Source organism: Arvicanthis niloticus, chromosome 6 (genome assembly GCF_011762505.2).
Source record: "Arvicanthis niloticus isolate mArvNil1 chromosome 6, mArvNil1.pat.X, whole genome shotgun sequence".
NCBI classification, from domain to species: domain Eukaryota; kingdom Metazoa; phylum Chordata; class Mammalia; order Rodentia; family Muridae; genus Arvicanthis; species Arvicanthis niloticus.
Genome location: NC_047663.1, coordinates 42,273,629 through 42,288,556, shown reverse-complemented (window position 1 = coordinate 42,288,556; position 14,928 = coordinate 42,273,629). Strand labels below are relative to the sequence as shown.

At 50.9% G+C, this 14,928-nt stretch overlaps 1 protein-coding gene and 1 non-coding gene across 2 annotated transcripts in view; both read left to right on the top strand.

Moving 5' to 3' along the window:
• Positions 1-2,555: 2,555 nt before the first annotated feature.
• Rab11fip4 (RAB11 family interacting protein 4) overlaps positions 2,556-14,928 on the top strand; it is a 107,983-nt gene continuing 95,610 nt past the window's right edge. The window contains exon 1 of the mRNA XM_034506775.2: positions 2,556-2,714. Within this exon, the coding sequence (XP_034362666.1) occupies positions 2,556-2,714 (159 nt within the window). The remainder of the gene's footprint in view (positions 2,715-14,928) is intronic.
• LOC117712104 (U6 spliceosomal RNA) lies at positions 6,317-6,423 on the top strand. The gene has a single exon (XR_004607182.1). It is a non-coding gene; the product is annotated as a U6 spliceosomal RNA (small nuclear RNA).

Genomic DNA, 14,928 nt, shown 5'->3' with positions numbered 1-14,928 from the left:
TCATCCTAGCACTTGGGAGGTGGAGGCAGGAGGATCAGAAGGTTCAGGATCATCATTGGCTACATAGCAAGCCAGAGTCCAGCCTGGGCTCCATGAGATCCCACCTCAGCAATACAGTCCCTGTAGACCAGCTCTGAGTCTATCCTGACACATGACACATGAGTATGCCACTGTGCGCCAGACATTGGGCAAGGCACATCGCATACAGGCCCTCATCAAATACCTACCAGATCTCTGCAAAGCAGAGACTACAACCCTGCCTTCAGACAGGAAGACTGGCGCCCAGTGTCATGCAGCTGGAAGAGCCAGACCTTTGCCCAGCTCAGCTGTTGATATGACCTAGGATCGACAACTCACGCCACATGCTGATGGGCTATCACAAACTACCCCAAGCTTGCGACTTAAGCAGCACAAATGTCTTCTCTCTCTGTTCTGGAAGTCAGGAGGTCAAATGCATGTGTTGGCGGGATTGTGTCCCTGCAAAGGGACTCTGGAGATTTTCTCCCTGAAACCCTTCAGCTTTTGGTGGTCACTGGCTTCCTGGGCTACAGCTGAAGGGCTCTCGTTGGTTCTACCCATGGTCACGAAGCCCTCTCATGTCACTGAGCTTGCCTCTGATCCTTCGGAAGGATTCAGTGAGGTTGCAATAGGATCCTTACTCTGGAGCACTGAGGAGCAACTGGCAAAGACCAGGCTTCCTATAGGAGGCGCCACCTCCACACTCAGGACGCACGCAAAGGCCGCAGGAGATGGAAGAGGCAGGGCAAGAGTGAGTCATCCCAGGCCTGGAGGTGCGAGGGACCTATGGTATTTCCAATTGTTGAGGAGAGACAGGAGGCCGTCCTGGTGGCAGGCTTGTAATCTCTGCTCTGGAGAAACAGCACAAAGACTGAGCTCAGAACTGTCCCAGAAATCTGGTAAGGGATGGTAAGGGAATTTACTTCCACCTGCCTTTGGAGAACTTGGGATGTGGTCTTGGGCTTTGGGCTTGGTCCCCCTGGGATTGATCTGAGGCCCCATGTAGGGTAGTTGAGGAGAGCAATGTCTCTTGCTTTCTGGGTTATGTTGCCAGAGTGGGCTCTGAGAGACATTTTTGCAACTCCCACCATGGGGCAGACCCCAGCTGCTACCCACCTTCTATCTATCATTCATTTATTCATTCATTCATTCATCATTCATTCATTCATTCATTCATGTGTTAGGCCTCACAGTGGGACATCCAGAAAAAAAAAAACAAAAACAAACAAAAAATAATTTTCAGACCCGTACATCTCCCCTCTCTAGTGGCTGACTCCGTGAACACAGCAGGCTCTGATCCTTAAACCCACAAGGCTTTCTTCCCAGGGAGATCTGACCTCTGGAAGAGTAGAGCATCAAATGGGGGACAGCCTGGCTCACCCCTGGAGTTAGGACTACAGGAAAGACTAAGCAGTTGCCACACAGGGCATTCATATCTAAGACTCATCCTGAAAACCAGACTGGAAATCAAGGCTCATAGAGGGGAGGCCCTGCAGTCCTTGTGCAGAAGTGGGTCCAAGTCCCCTGCACTCCCTGTTCACACCACTATATTGCTCTGGACTCCTGTAAGGAATAGGGCTCACGGGCTTCTCTGGGCTCACACTTGACCAGAGATCAGGAACACGAGGAGACTAAGACATATCATAACCTTTAGAGTTTCCCACCATGCACACTGTAGCAGAGTTTCAGAAATACATGGGGATTCGGAGGAAGGGCTCAGAACTTAGGTGAGGCGGACAGGGAGAAACCTGCGCAAATCTGTGGGCTCAGGCAAGGTCTGTGCTTGAGTTGGGCGCATCCACGCCTGTGTGGCCTGTTGTGTTGAACAAGGTTGACGGGTAGACAGGAGATGAGGCTTGGGCTCTGCAGGGCCAGATGAAGCTCAGTCGAACTTCACTTAGGAGGAGGGAAGATACAGGTTGGGTCGTCCACACCCAGAATGGAGTCCTCAGCTCTGAGGGGCTGCCAGCAAAATAGGAGAGGACAGGAGCTCCGGGTTCCCAAGCCACGGGTATTTCTGGGCCCTGTTGACAGGAAGCCTAATAGAAGACTCTTCCTCTCATCTCCATTTCTAGTCCCCTGCACCCGCCACCCTTCCAGGGTTCCCTGCGCCTCCTCATTCCATCTCTTTCCTTCAACAAGCTGCGCGGCTTCTCAGGGGTCTCCGCTTCCTGGGAAGCGAATGCAGCAATCAAATACTGGGTAGGAAACACCTGCAACACCCCGAGCTGACAAAGGACGCAGCGGGTGCACACTAGCTAGCCGCGGGGTGCACCGGCCGGGCAGGGTCCTCCTCTCCCCCACATCCCCAGCTCAGGTCTAAGAGGGGCGGGGCCTGGGGCGGCTCGGGTCCTTTTGTCTGCAGCCCCGCCCCGCCCCGCCCCGCCCCCACGCGGGCCCGCTGCGCGCGGCAGACACGAGCGGCTGACACGAGCGGCCGCCGCGGGCGGAGGCTGCGCGCCGCAGACCCGGGCGGTGCGAGCGCGATGGCGGCGGCGGCGGCGGCGCGGGGCTCCGGCTAGCTGCGGGCGGCGCGGATGGCGGGCGGCGCGGGCTGGGCGGGCGCCCCCGCGGCTCTGCTGCGCTCCGTGCGCCGCCTGCGCGAAGTGTTCGAGGTGTGCGGCCGCGACCCCGACGGCTTTCTACGCGTGGAGCGCGTCGCGGCGCTCGGCCTGCGCTTCGGGCAAGGCGAGGAGGTAAGGAGCTCGGGCGCGTCCCCAGGCCGGGGAAACCGCAGGGACCCCGCGCGATCACATTCCGGGCCTCTGTGTGTCACAAGGCACGCCCGCGGTGGCCGGCCGGCCCACCTGCCGTTCCCTCTGGTCCGTCTCCAATCCCCCTTGATGTTTGGGGAGGGGAAGGGGTGCTCTTAAAATCCAGCCTCTGAACACCCTCTCCCACACACAACCAAGCTACAGGGGTATGTGTGTACCGCGCCAGGCCTACGGGTGACAGGGATAAGCAGGGATGTTCTGCAGTCTCTGTTCCTTAGCTGCACCTACCCAACCTAGAAAAGAGGGGATGTCTGCTCCGGGCCACCCTGGATTCTGGTCCAGTTCCTGGTGACCTCCTACTCAAGCTAGATGGGCAGGCCTAGCTGGCAGCGGACTGTGCTGGCTGCAGAGGGCCAAGCAGGACCAAGCCGGGAGTGGTTAGCTGAGCCTCTGGTGTTGCTGTTGGGCCGCATGGGTGGAAGAGAGCAGAATTGTGGGGACTGTGATCCAATCTGAAACACCAGGATCTGAACTGCCAGTGTGTAATGAATAACTATGCATTGGGCTAGTGTCCTCTTGCCATCCTCACGGGGGCTAGTATCTGTGTCTGAGGGAAGGACAGGCAACCCTGCAGTGTTTAGCATCTCTGGATTCAGAAGCCCTGGCTGGGCTTTGGGTTTCTAAGGTCATCTGAGACCCCAGGCCCTATGTGGGGAGCTCTGGGCCTTGGTCTCAACTGTTGTACTGGGTGGCATTCTGTTTCCAGGACAGGTCAAGATGGCAATTTAGAACATGGGCTATGACCAGTTGAGCTGGTGTCTTCTCATCACCTGACAAGTGGGAGGCAACAACAACCCCTTTCTAGGTGGCTGAGCACCTAGAAATCCCCGAGAGCAGGAGGTGGAGGAGGGAGGGAGGCAGGTGTCAGGTGTGAGGACTCTGATCCCCAATCCCAGGCAGTTTACTACTGCAGTAAGCCTGTTCTTCATCTCTTCTCTGGTTTACTCAGGAGCATCTCTTGCTGCTGCCTCAGCCCTTCTTCTACAGAGGATGCCAAGAAGAGCGTCCCTCTTCTTGGCCAGTGTCTCCTACCTGAGCAGGCTGAGGAGCCCCTAGCACAGGAGGCTGCAGGCTGTGGGTGTGGAGAATCCTCCTTGCTTTGGGGCTAAAACCTGGAATCCAGAATCAGAAAACCTCTGGCATGGGAATGGCCTCACTGGGACCTCTGGCAGAAGGCGAACCCTTTAATGGTGTCCCTAGGCTGGACAAACACCGCCCACCATTGGATCCTCTTCCCTCTATTCTCCACACACAAATCAGCTTGTCACTGAGTCATCCTGGTTCTGCACGGGGATCCACCTGGATTTCCCTTCTGTACTGTGGTCTTTAAATATTTGAAAACACCACTCCTCTGCCCTTGTCCCTTCCCACCCTTACACCCCTGTCTGAAGCTCCAAGTCATCTATCAGGAGCTGGATTCCTACAGAGACCACTGGTGAACTGCTAGACTGTTTTCTTAGCATTAGTGGGGCTGGATCTGATCAATACACACACATGGGGTGGGGGCTACCTTTTCAGTGATCCTACACACTCTCTTCTCTTACCAAGTTTCTGGCCACTAAAACTTTTGGTGATCTGTTTGGAAAACTTCTGCCTAGGCAGAGACCCTCCACCCTGGGGCTGCCCAGTGAGTCCTGTACTTACTAAATTACTCTTGTATCATAGCAGGAGTCTCTGTGGACTACAGCAGGTTGCAAATGTGGACAGGCAAAAACAGATCTGTTATATTTCTGTCCCCCAGGGAGGTGACACTCTGGTCACCTCCTTCACAAGCCGCTCCTGTGCTTATATGTAGCTTTCTCCATGGAATGAGATCATACTGCGCCATGTATTCTAACCTAGTGCACTCCCCACCACACACACCCAGAAATGATCCTCATGTTTGACCTTATATAAGCTGTCATCAAGTTTATTATGCAGATCTGTTCCACATTTCTCTACTTGGCCCCAAAATGTCCACTTCTGATGTTTTTCTGTTTTGTTTTAAGCTTGATGTCTCTCTCCCTAGGACCGTGCAGCACACCTGTTCCATGTGACCCTGGCACAGTCCCCTCCAGTATTCTGACTTGTTAATGAGGTCAGGCCGGTTGTCTCTCATTTGTTTCTTAAATCTAAGCCAGTGGCTCGTCCCTTGCTCCTACTCAGTTTGCTCTTGTTTCCTCCCGAGACCCTCTGGTCTGACCCACCGTGCTGTCTGCAGCAGCTGGTGCTGTCTGTGTGGGCGTTCTGCGGCTGAGGGAAGAGGATGCCCGGCAGGACCACGGACAGGGCTTGAGGCTCAGAGGGGCTGCTCTGCTATTTCCATACGATGCCTGTGGAGTCACGTCAATTTCAGAAATACTCTGGAGCACTATTCCTTGCAGATGGGGTTCGTTTCACAAGTGCTGTAGGCTAGGACTGTTTCTGTTGTTTGTTTACACATCTGCTTGTGACATTGATTCCCCAACCCACCAGAGCTCTGGATGATGACCCACCATTTGTTAGACATGAGATTCGATATCTACATTTTACCAGCTGCCCTGGCATACCACGGAGCCCGGGATCAGTCGAGATGGAAGTACCCTTGAGAGTCTAAGGAGTAGACTCTCAAGAAGTAATGCAAAAATCCCACACACAGGAGAACCCCAGGGGCTGCGGATGCAGGGAGTGCTAGCCTGCTTTCCTAGCACTTGTGAACCCTGGATTTGATTCTCAAAATTACATTTAAAAAAAAAAAAAAAAAGGATATGGCTATACATGACTGAGCACGTCAAAATCCTGTCATGGTGTGGGGAGGGACGCACGGGGCCCGAGCCCTCCATGAACATTTATAGGCAGTTAATAGTAGCCATGGGGGAGGGGCTCATGAGGACTTGTCCCTCTCTAAGGGCCCACAGACAGTTAATGGTTGCTGGGGGAGGAAGAGCCATATCCTTTAATGATGTAGCTGCTGGTGAGGTGGCCATGCTTCTGTAAATCAAACCTCTCACCCGTGTTCCTGTAAGCATCCCTGATGGAGTTCATTCAGTCATTCTGACGGGGAGGGGTGGGGGGCGAGTACATGAAAGAGGAGAGAGGTGGTTGGCTGGAAAGAGGAGTGTTCGTGGGAGGAGGGCAGGAGAGGTTAGTGGAGGTTGAAAGTGATCAACGGACATTCCACACATGCACAAATGTGCCGTAATGGATCCCATTATTGTGTATATTTATACAGGCTAATTTTTAAAAAGCAGAATTTTAGAGGGAGACACAGCACCACACACCTGTAGAGGCACTTGGGAGGTAGAGACAGAAGGATCAGAAGTTCGAGGTTAGAGCCCAGAAGATGGCCCAGCAGAGACAAGCTTGCCACAAAAGCCTGGTAACCTGAGTTGAGTCTCCCAGAGACCTTACTCCTGGAAGCTGTTCTCTGGACTCCACATGTGCACAGTGGCACCTGTGTGTCCCCACACGAATCACAAAGAAAAGAAATACAACACCATCCTTTGTTACTAAGGGAGTTTGAGGCCAGCTTGGGATGCACAAGACCCTGACTAAATAAATAAATAGTGCTAGCTTTGGCAGCACATATGCTAAAATTTTAACTATACAGAGAAGATTAACACAGCCCCTGTGTGAGAATAATATTCAAATTCATGCTACATTCTATATTTAAGATAAATAAATATGTAATTTGTATGAGATAATTCTGAAGAGGGGAAGGCTGTCTCCCATCCCTTAAGTATGAGTTACTTTATGACTTTCTCAGAGTCTGGTAGGAGAAGAGGGGAAAGGTCAACTTGACAGTGAAGAAAGCTGACAAATGCCACCCCAGAATGCCACCAGGGTCAATGCCAGCCCTCAGTGTGATGGGAGAGTGTGCTTCTCCCCAGCCCACAGCTATGGTGTAGTTCTCACTCCATGGCCATGAGAGAAACGGCAGGCAAGCCCCCTCTGGACCACTCAGCTGCACTCCTTCCTTGGGTCAGAGCTCCAGTGCTCAGGGAAGAGCCATGCTGAGCCTGCTGTCTGGGAAGGAAATGCAGAATTAGGACTGTTCCTGGAGGTGCCCCTGACACCCATGCAGAGGCCTGCTCAGCAAAAGCACTGGTGATCCCCAGGCCTTTATGGGGGGGGGGAGTAGGAGGGGTACAGTTTGGCTCTGGGCTGTGTATCGAGGGCTCCTTCCTTCCTACCCCAAGCAGTCCCACCGGGTTGAGTAGAGAAGGAGACCTGGAACTGTGAAAGCTGTCCAGGCTTGAGAGCTGAGCAGAGCCCAGGCAAGGTGCAGCTGAGGCGTCTGAAAACATGCCGCCTGCATTCCCAGTCCCAGTCCTAGCGAGAATGGAACACCTCATATTTTTATAGAATGGTCATCTTGCTTTTGGTTTTTGTTGGTGGTGTGTTTTGCTTTATTTTTCATACAGTTTCATTTAACCTACGCTAACCTCCAACTCACTGTGTAGACAAGCATGACCTTGAACTCCTAATTTTCCTGCTTACACACCCTGAGTGCTGCAGTCACAAGCCTGTGGCAGCGCCCAGCTCTACAGAGTAGTTGTGAAGGATGTCTCCCGCTCATTGCTCTCAGCATGTGTCTAGCGTGAAACCTATTTCCCTCCATTTGTCTCTTGGGTCCCAGCTAAGTGCCAGGGCTGGGAAACAGTGTGGCTGTGAGCCGCCCTTTCCCCCCCCCCCCCCCCCCCCCCCCCGCCCAGTGAGGCTGGAGCTATGGCTACAAAAGAGACTGACTGCCAAGCATAGTGTGCATTCCTTTAATCCCAGCACCTGGCAAGCAGAGGCAAGTGGATCCCTGTGAGTTCAAGACCAGCCTGATCTACCCAGTGAGTTCCAGAAGAGCCAGGGCTGTGTGGAGAGGCCCTGTTGCTGTGGGGGAGGGAAAGAAAGAGACAAAGAGACAGAGAGACAGAGACAGGGAGAGGAAAGGAGGGAGGGAGAGAAGGAAGGAAGGAAATAAAGAAGGAACAAGAGGGAGGAGGAGGAGGGAGAAGAAGGAGGGAAAGAAGGAAGGAAGGAAGGAAGGAAGGAAGGAAGGAGAAAGAGGGGGAGGGAAGAAAAAGAGGGAGTAGGGGCAGATGGGGGAGGAAGTGTGAGTGTCTGTCTGGCAGCTTACAAGTGGGCACCCTTAGGGACTCTGCTAAAATCCATTACTTACAGATTCTATGTCTGCAGGGACAAGGTAGCAGAAAAAATCAAATCCCCAAAACTGGTGTACCAGGCCTCCAGGTAGCCATAGCCCAAGTTATCACAGTGAGGTCTTGTCTTTGCTTTGGACTCATGTCCTAAGTCCAGCCCACATCACACAGCTTAAGGCACAAAACTCAGAGAAGATTGAGAGAGTTCTTTAGAGGTGGTTCATGTGACCTGAAGTGAGCACTGTCGCCAAGAGGGTCCCAGGTGTCAGCACCCAGACAAGGCAGCCACAAGGCTCCTATGCACAAAACCCAAACCTGAAGGTGGTGGTGTGGGGCAGGGGGAGCTGAGGCTTTTCTATGAGACCTTCCATTCAGTGTCTATGTCTTTCTAGAATAATCCTACAGAGAGTTGGAGACTTATCCTTAGCCAGGCCATCCTGTTTAGGCAAAACTCTGAGTCCTTTTCGTGTAGTGACTTGAGGCTATCTTGGCATTCCACCTGCCTGGCCTTCCTGAAGTCTACCTATTCACCCACCCACCCACTCACTGGGGAATCTATTTGTCCAGCCACTCTTCCACCATCCACTCATCCATCGCCTCCTGTATCCAGCTTCTACTTTGCAGATCCATCCGTCCACCAAGCCGTCTGTCAGCAATGTCTTCCTCCATTCCTCATTCACTGTGTGTTTAGTTAGGGTTTATATCATTATGATGAAACACCGTGACCAAAGCATCTCGGGGAAGAAAGAGTTTATTTGGCGTACACATCGCTGTTCATCATTGAAGAAAGTTAGGGCAGGAACCTGGAGGCAGAAGCTGATGCAGAGGCCACAGAGGGGTGCTGCTTACTGGCTTGCTCTCAGTGGCTTACTTAGCCTGCTTTCTTATAGAACCCAGGACCACCACCCACAATGTGCTGGGCCTTCCCACATCAATCACTAATTAAGAAAATACCCTGCAATTACCTACAGGCTTGTGTACAGCCTGATTTTATGGAGGCACTTTCTTTCACTTTTAAAAAACTACTTGTTTTAATTTATTTTTTTATGTGCATTGGTATTTTACCTGCATGTATGTTCCGTGTGAGGTTGTCAGATCCCCTGAAACTGGAGTTATAGACAATTGTGTGACGTCATGTGGATGCTGGGAATTGAACCCGGGTCCTCTAGAAGTGCAGTCAGTGCTATTAACTGCAGAGCCATCTCCAGCCCAGAGGCATTTTCTTAATTGAGGTTCCCTTCTCTCAGATGGCTTTAGCTATATGAAGTTGACATAAAACTGTCCAGTGCACCCACCCTTCTTTAGCCATCTGCCTGTCCATCCATCCACCCACTAATGCAGTCTTTACCGCTGCAGTGCATACGGCCAAGTACACACTCAGGAGTGGGACCACATTGCCACAGGATGCCAAGTGGCTGTGTGTAGTTAAAATCACAGGAAGGGCGCAGAGAGAGGCTAAAACAGGGGCAGATGGTGACCAGAGGGATGAAGCAGGACTGTCTCGTTCTTGTGTTTAGAAGCACAGCAACATCCCAGTGCATGCTGTCCTAGCTGGCATGAACTATTTTTATAATTTCTCTATTCTGCAGACTGTTGCCTGTGGTAAGGTCTGGGGTCATCTTGAAAGGAGTTGCAGCCTGGCTTCTTAAAGGAGCTTATTAGGAGGGATGGGTCTGCCTGCTTCTCTATAAAGTAGAGCTCCTGTGGCTGAAGACAGCTTAGTGTGGCTGCTCCTGCAGAGGCTTGGGTTTGGTCCCCAGCACTCACATGGCAGCTCACAGTCATCTGTGACTCCAGTTCCTGGGGAGCTGGCATCTTCTGGCCTCCCGTTGTGAGCTGCCATGTGGGCACTGGGAACAGAACCAGATCCTCTGGAAGAGCAATCTGTGCTCTTAACTCCAGCCCAGATGATTTTTTGGGTTTGTTTGTTTGTTTTTTTCAAGACAAGATATAACCCCAGCTGTCCTGCAGCTCACTCTGTAGACCAGGCTAGCCTCCAACTCATAGAGATCCTCCTGCCTCTGCCTCCTGATTGCTGGGAATAAAGGTATATACCAATGCTGCCTGACTTAACATTCTATAATAATTGTTTCAAAAAGGATTCATAAAGTAGTGGTCAAGGTGGTTCTTTGAGGGTCTTTTGGGAGGTTAGCATAGGTGTACCGTACGCCTCCCTGAGTGCCCTGGACTATGGAGGTGTCTCTAACGGCCCTCAGTCCCAGATGCTGCTGTCCCTTCCTGCATGGTACTTTCCACTGCAGACTCCCTTGTGCAGGGAACAGAGTTCTTCCAGCCTCCACTGGTGGTTTCTTTGAACGGGAAGAATAAGGAACAGACAGCCATTGCCGCCCGGCCTTTGTCTTTCTCCATTCATCTTCCCGCAACCAGAAGAACCAAGAGCCGAAGGGACTTGTGCAGGGCCCATGAACACAGGTCTTGCTGGTTCCAAAGCTGCCTTCTTACTGCCTGCAAGATCTGGGGTCTATGGCTCTCAGAGGCCAGGGATGGGAGAAATCATGGTAGAAGGTTTATCTGGCTTTCTGAGCCTGGAGTGATCTGGTTGGAAGCAGGACTGAGCGGAATTGGGTTGTGATCTGTGAGTCCTTTTGGAGCCCAGCAGCAACCTAAGTGTTCTGGGAAGACAGGAGGCCTCTGTGGAAAGCCCAGAGGCCAGAGGAATTGAGGCTTGGGGTGGAAGAGGCTGCCAGTGACCACACCCTGTTCTCTTAAGTAGGCCAGAGAATGTTTTCTCGGGCTTCTCAGCACCTCTGCTTTCCCATGCCTTGCTCCCCAGTAGGAGCCTGTTCTGTTTGTCCCACCCGCATCTCAGCTTTGGCCAAATGACCCTACCTTCAGGGGGGAGAGGCACTGGCTGCAGGCATCTCCCCAACTATGAGATTCCAAGAAATCACTGTGCTGCCGTCCCCTTGCTACAGTGGGGCTGTCACCCAGTGCCTGCTGGGTCCTACAAGTGAGCGCTGGCTGTGGTTGAATGGGTGAGATGTCCCTTTATCTTTCCACAGGCCTTTTCTAGTGCCTGCCCCATGTCACACTGGTGGCTACAGATCCACAGATGAACAGGGCATTCCTTTGCTTAGCTCCCCAATGTGGGCAGGAAGGCTAGGAGAGAAACTTGGGGGTGGGTGAGTGGGGGGGGGTATTTTTACATCCGTGTGTGTGTGTGTGTGTGTGTGTGTGTGAGTGTGTGTGTGTGTGTGTGTGTGTGTGTGTGTGTGTGTGTGCTTTGTATGATTTGTAGTTAGGAATGTTGATAGGGTATAGTATGATGCTTTAGCACATACATGTACTGTGGAATGAGCCAATCAAGTTAATTAACCTACTTTCTCCAGTTCTCAGCATTTTAATTTGGTGAGAACATTGGAAACCCACTCCTGGCATATGCAGTGCATAATTATTAGCTGTAGCCACCTCACAAAGCAGTAGAAGGTTGGAACACAGTTCTCTTGTCTAACTGGACCATTTTCTCACCCCCTCCCCTCGCACAATGATCCATTTTGCTGGTATAACGTGATGAACCTGGCCCTGGCAGGATGGAGTCCCAGGGTACAGTGCTCCCCAGAGGGTGGAAGGGTGGTGTGTCTGAAACTGAAGCCCTAAGGGGGGACTCCTGGGCTGTTCCCACTAGGATGGGCCTCCTTTGGCCCTGCTCCCTGTTCCATGGGCATGACTGCTAGGCAGAGGACTGGGCTGAACTGGACTGTGGTGTGGGTGTCTCAGAGCCTGGACTCCAAACGCACATTGCCAGCTACACACCTTCTCCTGCTCTCAATGGTCGGGATTTAACCTAGGGCTTCAGCAGTAACACTGAGCTATGCCCTCAGCCCTAAATTTTCATTTTTAATTACTGCCATGGCTGCTGGTACTCTGTGTCTGTGTGTGCATGCATGCATTGCTGAGAACTTGGTCTAATATTGAGCTGTCCCCACCTCGTTTTCTGGGTCCTCGCTGTGAGCTCAAGGATTCATCCCTGTCTCATTGGCTATAATCCAGGTCGCTATTCTTTTTGATGCTCAAAGGTTTCTTTTGCTTTGTTTTAGTATAGACTTGTAACATTTTGACATTTTTATTTGATATAAAATTTTATTTATTTATGGTGCTAAGGATGAAACCCAAGGCCTTTACCACAGACCCATATCCTGGTCCATCACTGCCTTGCTTTTTGTTATTGTTTTGTTTGAGACAGGGTTTCATGTGACCCCAGGCTGGCCTCAAACTGTAGTCAAGGACAACTCTCTCTTCCGAGGTGTGAGGATCACTGACATGTGCCACAGGCTCTGCTTAGGTGCTGGAGGCTGGACCAGGGCTTTTACATGCTAGGTAATACTCTACCAACTGAGCCACAGAGTCAGCCCCTCACCAGCTCCTGTCAAAGGACTCCCTGAAGCTGGAATTGTAGCTCAATAGTGTGTCTGCCTAGCCTGTGTGACACTGGGGTTGTGATCCCCAGAACCACAAGGATGGAGGGATGGATGGATGGATGGATGGATGGATGGATCGATCTCTGACATTCTCTAACACTTACAGAATTTATATCTATTTATAGATTAAGTCGTGCTGTGTCATCCAGGCTGGCCGTGAACTCATAATCCTCCTGCCGTAGCCTCCTGAGTGCTGAGATTATAGGTGTACACCTCACTCCTGGTTTCATAAATAGATGTCAAAGTGTATAGCACTGTTTAAAGGTCTTTAATAAATATTGTACTCAACCCACTAACTTAGATAGCACTGCCTTTACTGTATATCCATCTTCCTCATAAGAGCAAAGTACTAAAAGGTAGCATCTTATGGGGCTGGAGAGATGGCTCAGCAGTTAAGAGCACTGGCTGCTCTTCCAGAGGTCCTGGGTTCAATTCCCAGCACCCACATGACAGTTCACAACTGTCTGTAACTCCAGTTCCAGGGAATCTGACACCTTCATACAGACATATATGCAGGCAAAACACCAATCCAGATGAAGTAAAAATAAATCATTAAAAATTAGTATCTTAGCCGGGCAGTGGTGGCACACACCTTTAATCCCAGCACTCAGGAGGCAGAGGCAGGCGGATTTCTGAGTTCGAGGCCAGCCTGGTCTACAGAGTAAGTTCTAAGACAGCCAGAACTACACAGAGAAACCCTGTCTCGAAAAAAACAAACAAACAAACAAACAAAAAAACTTAGTATCTTGAAACTATGATAAATTAATGTTAAATGTTGAATGGGCTCTGTTACCACTAAGAATAAAGTACATTTTTCACTCTTTACTTATTTTTGAAGTTATTTTCTTCTTTTTATGTGTATAAGTATTTTACCTGCACGTCTATCCACAACACTGATAGAGTTCAGAGGAGGGCACCCAATCCCGTGGGAGTTTCAGACAGTTATGAGCCACCATGTGGGTGCTGGGAATTGAACTCACCATCTCTGGAAGATCTTACTACATAGCCCTGCTGGCCTCAGACTCACAAAGACCGGCCTGTCAAATGAATGCTAGGATTAAAGGCACATGTCATCACACCTGGACCCACTATTATTTTTAAGCTACATGTTAGCAGTGTATAGAAATAGTTTATTTTGTCAGTGTATCTCTGTTTCACCACTAGTGTGAATTCACTTATTCTAGTAATTTTCTAGCTGATTTACATGGGTTTTTCTAGGTAAGTCTGTCCTCTTCAAAGGTAATTATTGCTTTTCTGTCTGAGGTGTGAGATAGGATGAGCATGGGAGATGTGTCCCTTGTGAGAAGAGAGAGAGGGGCATGTTGGGACATTGACCACATGACTTCATCCAGAATCAGGCGAGCAGGCTAGGTTAGGGTAAATAGCTGGGTACCGCTGCCTGGATGGCAGGCAGCGTTGAAAGTGAAGGATCCTGCAGAGTCTGAGCATGGGCTGCTGTAGGTTAGGGGTTGATGAAGAAGAAGAGGCCTGGCAATCAGCAGTCAGGTGTCTTGGCTGCAGATCTGGTGAGACTCCAGCGCACAAACAAGACAACCTTGGTGGCAGGGCACTAGCCTTGGGTGCAGAGTTGGCCGTGGGCATCCAGAGCCACTGTGGAGCCCAGGTAACTCCCTGCACTCTGCAGTGGTTGGGGCTGCTGGTAGAGCCAGTAGGTGGAATCCACCAGAGTCAAGTGTCTTTCTTTTCTTATCACAGGAAAAGTGGGGTGGGCCTGAGAGATGGTTCAGCAGGTAGGGATATTTGTGTGCAGGCCTCACAAATCCCAAGTTTGATCCCTGGATTGTTCAGGGTGGCAGGAGAGAGTTATCCTCTGACACCTACACACACACACACACACACACACACACACACATAGTTTTTTTTTTTTTTTAATGAGGTGACTGTAGCATACCACCATTAGGTATCACATCAGCAGCTGAATTCTCAGCCCTGGTCTCCTTTGGCTTTATTGTAGAGCAGAAAGCTAATTGTGGTAAAGACTTCTCAACAGCTATTAAATGGTTTTTTGCCCTGATTGCTCTTTTTCAGTTGACGCAAAGAGTGAGTCAGAAGCGGGGGCGTGTCTGTGCTCCCAGTCCTTGGCTGGTGGAGGCAGCAGGATCCGGAGTTCAAGGCTATCTTTACTAAGTATCAAATTCCAGACCAGGCTGAGTTATTCAAGACCTCATCTCAAAAAACAAACAAACCACAAAAACAAAACAAAACAAAAAAAACAAAAAAACAAAACACACACACACACACACACAAAAACCACACACAAGGAAAAAAAGTTGCTGAAAGTACTCCAGTTTACCCTCCCACACCTGTAGCCCAGGTTTGCCCGCCAGGTGGTGCTGGGCAGAACCCATAGGTGTGCAGAGGGGTCTGTGCCTGAGCCTGGGATTCCTTTCCTTTTGCGGTCTCTGTGAGAGTGGGCACAGTACATACCAAAGGCACGCCTGAGTGAAGTGCCAGGGGAGCAGTCCAGAGCACAGCCTGCTCGCTCGGTTTGGCCTGGAAGATGTGGGGTTCACCAGCGGTTTCCTCTGCCTCCCCAGACACCTGTGAAGCTTTTGGAAGGCTGGA